The sequence below is a fragment of the Euleptes europaea genome, chromosome 7, assembly GCF_029931775.1.
Source record: "Euleptes europaea isolate rEulEur1 chromosome 7, rEulEur1.hap1, whole genome shotgun sequence".
NCBI lineage: Eukaryota > Metazoa > Chordata > Lepidosauria > Squamata > Sphaerodactylidae > Euleptes > Euleptes europaea.
The window spans coordinates 34,862,185-34,869,349 of NC_079318.1; the positions used below are offsets into that span (position 1 = coordinate 34,862,185).

General features: G+C 40.4%; 1 protein-coding gene across 1 annotated transcript in view; it reads left to right on the top strand.

The window, feature by feature from the left end:
* Window positions 1-5,788, top strand: part of TTC27 (tetratricopeptide repeat domain 27) — a 105,525-nt gene extending 99,737 nt beyond the window's left edge. The window contains exons 18-20 of the mRNA XM_056852662.1: window positions 1,082-1,193; window positions 3,612-3,712; window positions 5,642-5,788. Of these exons, the coding sequence (XP_056708640.1) occupies window positions 1,082-1,193; window positions 3,612-3,712; window positions 5,642-5,764 (336 nt within the window). The 3' untranslated portion in view covers window positions 5,765-5,788. The remainder of the gene's footprint in view (window positions 1-1,081; window positions 1,194-3,611; window positions 3,713-5,641) is intronic.
* Window positions 5,789-7,165: the final 1,377 nt, after the last annotated feature.

A 7,165-nucleotide genomic window follows, 5' to 3' on the forward strand; every position in this document is an offset into this window, starting at 1 on the left:
CTTCTAGAGTCTTCTTTTAATACATTTTTTAAAAAAACTCTTTCAGTCTTAAAGTCTTTATTGCCATGTTGGAACTGTAACCTTTCCAAATGGAAAAAGGGCATAAAAATATACCAAATAAGTCAACTTCCTAAAATTCTAAAGCAAAGAAGTCTCCTTGGAAAAGGGATTCTATAACCACAGTTTTCTGAGAAAGAATTCATAGCATTAAAAAAGACAACTTTAAAAGGTGACAGTCACACAAGATCTTAATTGCTGGGGGCGGTATTTCTGTGCTGGATGTGTGTTGTGTAGAAGCATAAAGTAAAAAAATAAATACATGGAAGCCAGTTCTGAAACAAGAAATCTAGCACAGTTGAGGATATGCAGGTTCTACGGTCCCTTTTTGGCATCTACTTTTTGGGCCACCTGTTTTTTTATCAACCAACCAAAGTTCAGCATTGTAATTCCATTGGTTTTCTTTGGGAAAATTGTTTTTAAAAATCAGTGTGACATCAGTGCTTTGTGATGTACGCGCTTAAATCCACTTCTTTTTTTAACAAAATGGAAGATATTTCTTTTCCTGCTGCTGCTTTGGTTCATTTGCTTCTGCTTAGTTTTTGGGCAATTGCCTTTTTTGTTTTCTCTATTTCTGTTTTTCTTTCCATGTTGAGGAACCAAGAGAGAATAAAACTGGCATTTAGTCCTTATGTAAATTTGAGCAATTTATTGAGGTTTACATTCCTTATATGCGGAATGGCTCAAAATATTAAAATACGAGTGTATTCCTGATTTCATATGCATTTAATCATTGCGACCTAGGAAAATGTGGGTCACATCCATCTGTCTAGACAGATTTTTTAAAATGTAAAGAATTGTCTTTTAAACACGTGTTACTTACACGTCTGTCATACTTGAGCAGCAATAACAGCAAAAAACATCTGTGCTGCAGCTGTAGAATATAGTTGCAGGAGAGGAAGCCATCTTGACTCCAAGGAACTAACCTATTGCAGATTCAGTATCATTTTTTTAGAGAGGGACTTTGCCTTTGTGTATGGCGTAAAGACGAATTGAGAATATTTTCTGTATTTCTGTTTTTCAGGCACTGCAGTATCTCACCAAAGCGCACAAATGTGAAATCCAGTCAAGGGACTGGGACAAAAATATTCCCTCTTTTAAGGAAGTGGCAAAAGGTGCTATAGAGCTTGCACATGGTATGAGCTGTATGAAATCTTTATATAAACTGCTGCTGATTAACTATCATGCCCACTAACCACTAATATAATCCACAAATGTCAACGGTAATGGTGGGTCTTATACTTCTATTGGAAGTACAGTCAAATTATTCTTTTGAGATTTTTTGAAGAGAATCCTGTTGTCAGTGAAGAAAGAAGATAGAATCTAAAAGCAACATATAATCGATAAATGTTCACTATAAAAGCACACCCCCCCCCCAGAGAGGTTTTGGAGAACAGAAAATGTGAGACTTTATCGGAAACAGAAGTTGTTTTATGGAGGGATGGATTAATCCTGTTATTTTCCTAAACTCTTACCAATCTCAGTCTTTTGTGGGTCCCCCCAATACAATTACCTTCCCTTCCCCTCTCCTCAACAGATACCCTGTGAGATAGGTGGGGCTGAGAGAGTTTGACTAGCCCGAGGTCACCCAGCTGGCTTGATGAGTAGGAGTGGGGAAACAACTCCAGTTCACCAGAATTAGCCTCTGCCTCTCATGTGGAGGAGTGGGGAATCAAACTTGGTTCTTCAGATCAGAAGCCACCGCTCCTGTGAAGCTGAGCCTGTGAAGCTTTTCAGAAAGTGGGCAGAGCCATTATAAGGCAGGGCTTGTTATTAGCTGGCTTCACTCAAATGAAAAGGTTTTTCCACTGCTGAAGTGCCAGCTGCAGCCCCTGGAGGATCCAGAGGACTGGTAAGCACCCAGACTTTTCTTAGCACCCAGACTTTTCTTAGCTAGTGTGTGATTCCATTCTTCCTTCAGGCTTTCCTTCTTTTTTTATTCCCCCTTCTGTTTCTCCCTTCCTCCCCCTGGGCTTTCCTTTGTCTCTTTTTATTCCCCTTATGTGATTCTTTTGCAAAGTGAGGAGGGAGGGATTGCGTTTGACTCTGCCTCCTTGGAAGCCATTTGGAGTTTGGCACTCAGTACCCCCTCTCAAAATTCCAAAGATGCCACAGGTTCAAAAAGGCTAGGGACCCCTGGGTCAGCGTATTGTGGGCGGGATCTGGGAGACCCAGGTTTGAATTCCCCCGGGTCATGATGTTTGCTGGGAGACCTTGGGCCACACTCTCAACCTAACCTTGTGATGATAAAATGGAGAAGAGGAAAATGATGTAGGCCGATATGGGTTCCCACTGGAGGCAAATATGACGTCTAAATGAAGTAAAATAAAAATAAGTAATAAATGCTTTTCAAATGAGTTGCCCTTGAATTATTGGGTTAGGGCTCTATAAAAAGCTGGGTTTAGCCCCAGTGAGTGTTTATAGAAAATTATGTGCTGAAATTACAGGTACCATCTTTTCCTTCATAGAGTTGTAGTCCCATTGTAATTTAAGTTCAGGGAGAGCTAAAAAATCTGAGAGCTACCATGACACAGTGCTGGTCTTTGACATTGGCAATCATTGTAGAGATACTGTATATCATATATATTAAACATACGGTAAATGAATTTTGTGTTTCAATTTGGGTCCCGTCCCCAAGATATCTCGTTATATATATGCAAATATTTCAAAATACGGAAAGATCTGAAATACGGAACACTTCTGGTCCCAAGCATTCTGGATAAGGGATACTCAGCCTGTACAAAATAATGGACATTGTGTGGCTTAACAGCAGCTTCCTATTTCATCTTGAAAAATATATGATATCATGTTATTAGATGTTGTAGTAAACTGATGTCCTGGAACACCTGTAACACGTCTAGTTCCTTAACGTTGTGTAATGTCAGTAATGTGTTATTCAGTTTAAAATATGTGATTTTATAATATGTGATGAGGAGAGACTTAGGGAGTTGGGTTTGTTTAGTTTGGAGAAGAGAAGGTTGAGGGGAGACATGATAGCCATGTTTAAATATTTGAAGGGATGTCATGTTGATGAGGGAACTAGCTTGTTCTCTGTTGCTCCAGAGACTAGGACACGGAGTAATGGATTTAAACTAATAGAAAAGCGATCCCACCTAAACATTAGGAAGAACTTTCTGACAGTGAGGGCTGTTCGACGGTGGAATGTGCTGCCTCGGAGGGTGATGGAATCCCTGTCTTTGGAGGTCTTTAAGCAGAGGCTAGATGGCCATCTGTCAGGAGTTCTTTGATTGTGGGATCCTGCATGGCGGGGGAAGGGTTGGGGTCACTGGGGAATGTGGGGGGAGGTAGTTGTTAATTTCCTGCATTGTGCAGGGGGTTGGACTAGATGACCCTGGTGGTTCCTTCCAACTCTATGATTCTATAATTTATATTTGCCATGACTTTAACCGTTTGCATGACTACATATATTAAGGAGCTTTAGTTGAAGAGATTTTTCATCTGAAAAGAACTGACTGAAAACTAAGTGTGGTGGGTGTGCTATCACTATAATAACCACAGAACGTTTGTTTGCTTTTTAAAATTTCAACTTGCAGTGGCGATAAGATGCAGCAAAACCAAGTCTAATCACCAGGAAGCATTGCAGATACTCTCTTCAGCTCGACTCAACTTGCGTAGTTTGGCAGCCAAAGCCAAGGTAAATGAAGGAACCTCTGGAACACGAGAAATGTTATCTATAGACATAACTGGTGCATCTCCCATTGCTAATGTTCTCATGAAGTCACTGTTTGTTTTCAGTGAAAATGGCACCCCGAGATTCAGGCTGCAGCCTTGATAGCGAGGATTGTGTCCTCTCCATTATTACTGTTGCTTCTGCAAAATCTTCAGAGAAAGAAGCAGCAATGGGGAGATTCTGATTTCTGCTATTCAGAACTGGGACAGCTTAGGAGTTTAAATGCCCTGGTGCATGGCAGTGACACTGACTTATGAACAGGACCAGGTCCTGTCATGACTAGATCTGTTTCAGAACCCTTCAGAGTCTAATAGCTAGGTCTAATCTTCAGTGAATCTGGAAGATCCCATAATCCACAATGCACAGCTGGTAACTGCAACTTTCAGCACCATCTGTCTGTGAGCTGCAGTAGCAACCCGATGTTGAACCTGTAAGGATAAATGTTTGTTCAAATAGTCTGGCAGATGAGGTGTAATAGAGGGAGTAATTTCAAAATGACGCAGGTAGAGGAAAGAGCAAGTGTGGCTGATTTTGCCACAGTTCAGTTATAGCAACAGAGAGGCAGGTTGAGTCAATAAGAAAGCAGGGATATAAAGATTACACAATAAGATGGCCTCTCAGAATAACAGTTAAAGGAAAAGCTGTGCTGCAGGGAGCTGAAGCTGCAGTTGTCCTCCAGTTTGCAAATTGGAAAGTGTCAAGACGGGCTTGGATCCACCAGAGCGTTTCCACAGGTTGAAGGATTTCCACCCACAAAGCAGGCCTTTCTCCTCTTCTTCCTCCCACTGTAGCCCGTAATGCCCCGATTGCTCATCTGGAGGGACATATTCTAGCAAAATAGTATAGATCTGGATACAGGTACACATAGAAAAATTCAAAGTTACATGCCCATTAGAAGAGTTGTGTTGGGGAACCTTTCCCAAATAGCCTAATAGCATACAGGCATAAATGGGATGGATCTCCAACTTTGCACAATTTCAAGCCCCTTTATATACCCTTTCAGAGGTCAATTATTATGAGAACCAATGAGAATAGCTTTGAAAATCAGCAAGAAATTGTTATTAAATTCTTGCCAAATTCCCAGACATCAAAAGACATCACTTGTATCAATAAGACAGAACACCCCTTTAACGAACATCTTTCCCAAACTTTGATCTCATATCAGACAAACAGATGTCATAGGAATAACCCAAACATATTTCCTTTCTCACACTCATCTTCAAGGCTTATTAAGCACAAAAGACAAATAAACTTGTAATTCTCATTTTAACTTGAAAGTAAAGAAAACCAGAAAGACAGATAAACTTGTTTTCCACTACTTGGTACTTATCAGTAACTTTGGCAAGCTATCCAATGTCTGGCCTTGCTTTGTGGTTTTTTGTGGTTTACCATCCTGTCTCACAAACAACTTGTTTTTCTCAAGTGTCTGTCTGTATTTGCAAGCTCAATTTTGAAACCTTAAATGTTGACTAGGATTTTAGATCAATACTGTAGGTTGTCAATAATCTATAAATGTTGTCAATAACAAATACTTTTACCATAAAAATATTGGCAACTACAACAGTGGGAGGGAGAGAAATTTCCACTCTTTGGGCAGAAATCTGTCCACCTGCGGACACTCTCCATTGGATCCGAGCCATGATGTGAAGTGCTCCGGTTCTAAGCAGACTGATAACATTCATTTATAGAAGTGTTGTTCGCTTGTTGTCCCCAGAGCAGCATTTAGCATATTATCCTTGAATGGTATTGCATCCAGTGGAGGGGTCAGAAAGATAGCAGATCAGGGCGGTTATATAAATCCTTGCAATGGAAAATATTTCAAATGCGTATTGAGGACAATCTTGCCTTTTGTTTAGCACCTGCTACAGATTGTTTGTTGTTTTTGTTGTGCAGCAGGTTTTTGCAGATGTGACAAGTGTCGATGTTTCTGGAGAGCTAGCTGAAGAAGTGACAGCAATGGAGAACCTGATGGTTGAATTGCAAGAACTTAGTAATCAACTAAAGAATCAGACCTGAAAAGAGAAGATACGGTTTCCTGGAAGGAAGAGGAGAGGCTGCTGCTCTTAATTTGCTACAGTTTGTGCTAATTAGCTTGCACTATTAATACGACCAAGCTACTTTCTAATAAATATTTTGCTGTATAACATAGACTTTAATTGTGGCCAGCATTGCTAAGATTGTATGGTGTTTCTAAGGTCATGATTGCTCACTTTCAAGTTGGGTGTTTGTGTGATTTTTCTGCTGCCCTAGGTTTTATAAGAACAAGATAGATGGTTTCTCTTTAGAGGGCCTTTATATAGGATTAGTTCTGCTTGAGTGCAGCCCATAATTGGCCCCTGTCCATAGCTGTGCACTTTGCAGACAGGAAAGATTAACGAGAGCTGGTGATGTTAGAGACAGAAAGCAACGGGGAGACTTGAGTTGCTTTTTTTAAATTGTGGGTGAGGTTAGAAAATTCAGAAAATTCCACAAAAATTGTAGTCGTTATAAATGGCTGTCTTCTTTCATGTTTAAGAGAAATGTAACAGTGCAATCTGTCCCAGCGGTTGTATTTCATCAGAACTTATGCATTCACAGAAAATGGGCAGCACAATCCTGTAGATGCAGTAGCAACATCTTTGTTTCCAATTCCTTTGCTTGCTAGGAAATCCCATGCAGCTCTTTCGCACTGGCACAATGGGCCATCCATGGTCCCTCTCCCATAAGGCTTTTTTGCAAACATTGGCATGGCAACCTTAATAGCATCTGCTACATTGAACTGGAGATTCTTCTCAGCTTTGCCCTACAAGTGGAGTCAGATTTTGTCCTGTAGGTCCTGTCAGGTTTATCCCTAAGCAGGGGTTTGGGGTGAGAATCTCTACCAATGAAGCTGTGCTAATCTACTCTGGTTAGCTCCACAATAACCTGGAAATGGATCAGAACAAGATTCAGCCCTTTCTGGAAAGTCAAAGTCAAGTATTCTGTCTGTAACAATGGCCTGTCAGCCACTACTGGGAAGTGTCCTTCTGAAATGGAAGCACCATTTTTGGCTAATGGCAATTGGTGTTTCCTCTATGGGAGCATTATTTTTATATTGAATTGGATTTCCTTTTTCCATGCTGAACTGTCACATTTGATTTCTTTCTATTTTGACCCCACAAATAAACGACTCTAAGTAATTATGCAATGTGTGTTTCAACTTTGGAGCAGTCAGGTGTGGAAAGTCAAGAAAGGTGCTGCTAAGGTTCCATCTTTCAGGTTTGCCATACTGAAATCTATACTTGAAGACGTACTCATCCAAATGGATCTTTTCAGGTTAAATAACTGACAAATAACTGCCACCCCAATTGTGTGACTTGCTTTATTGCGATATTTGCTTTATTGTGGTCATCTGGAACTGAACCCCTCAATATCTCCGAGGTATGTTTGTATAGTTGA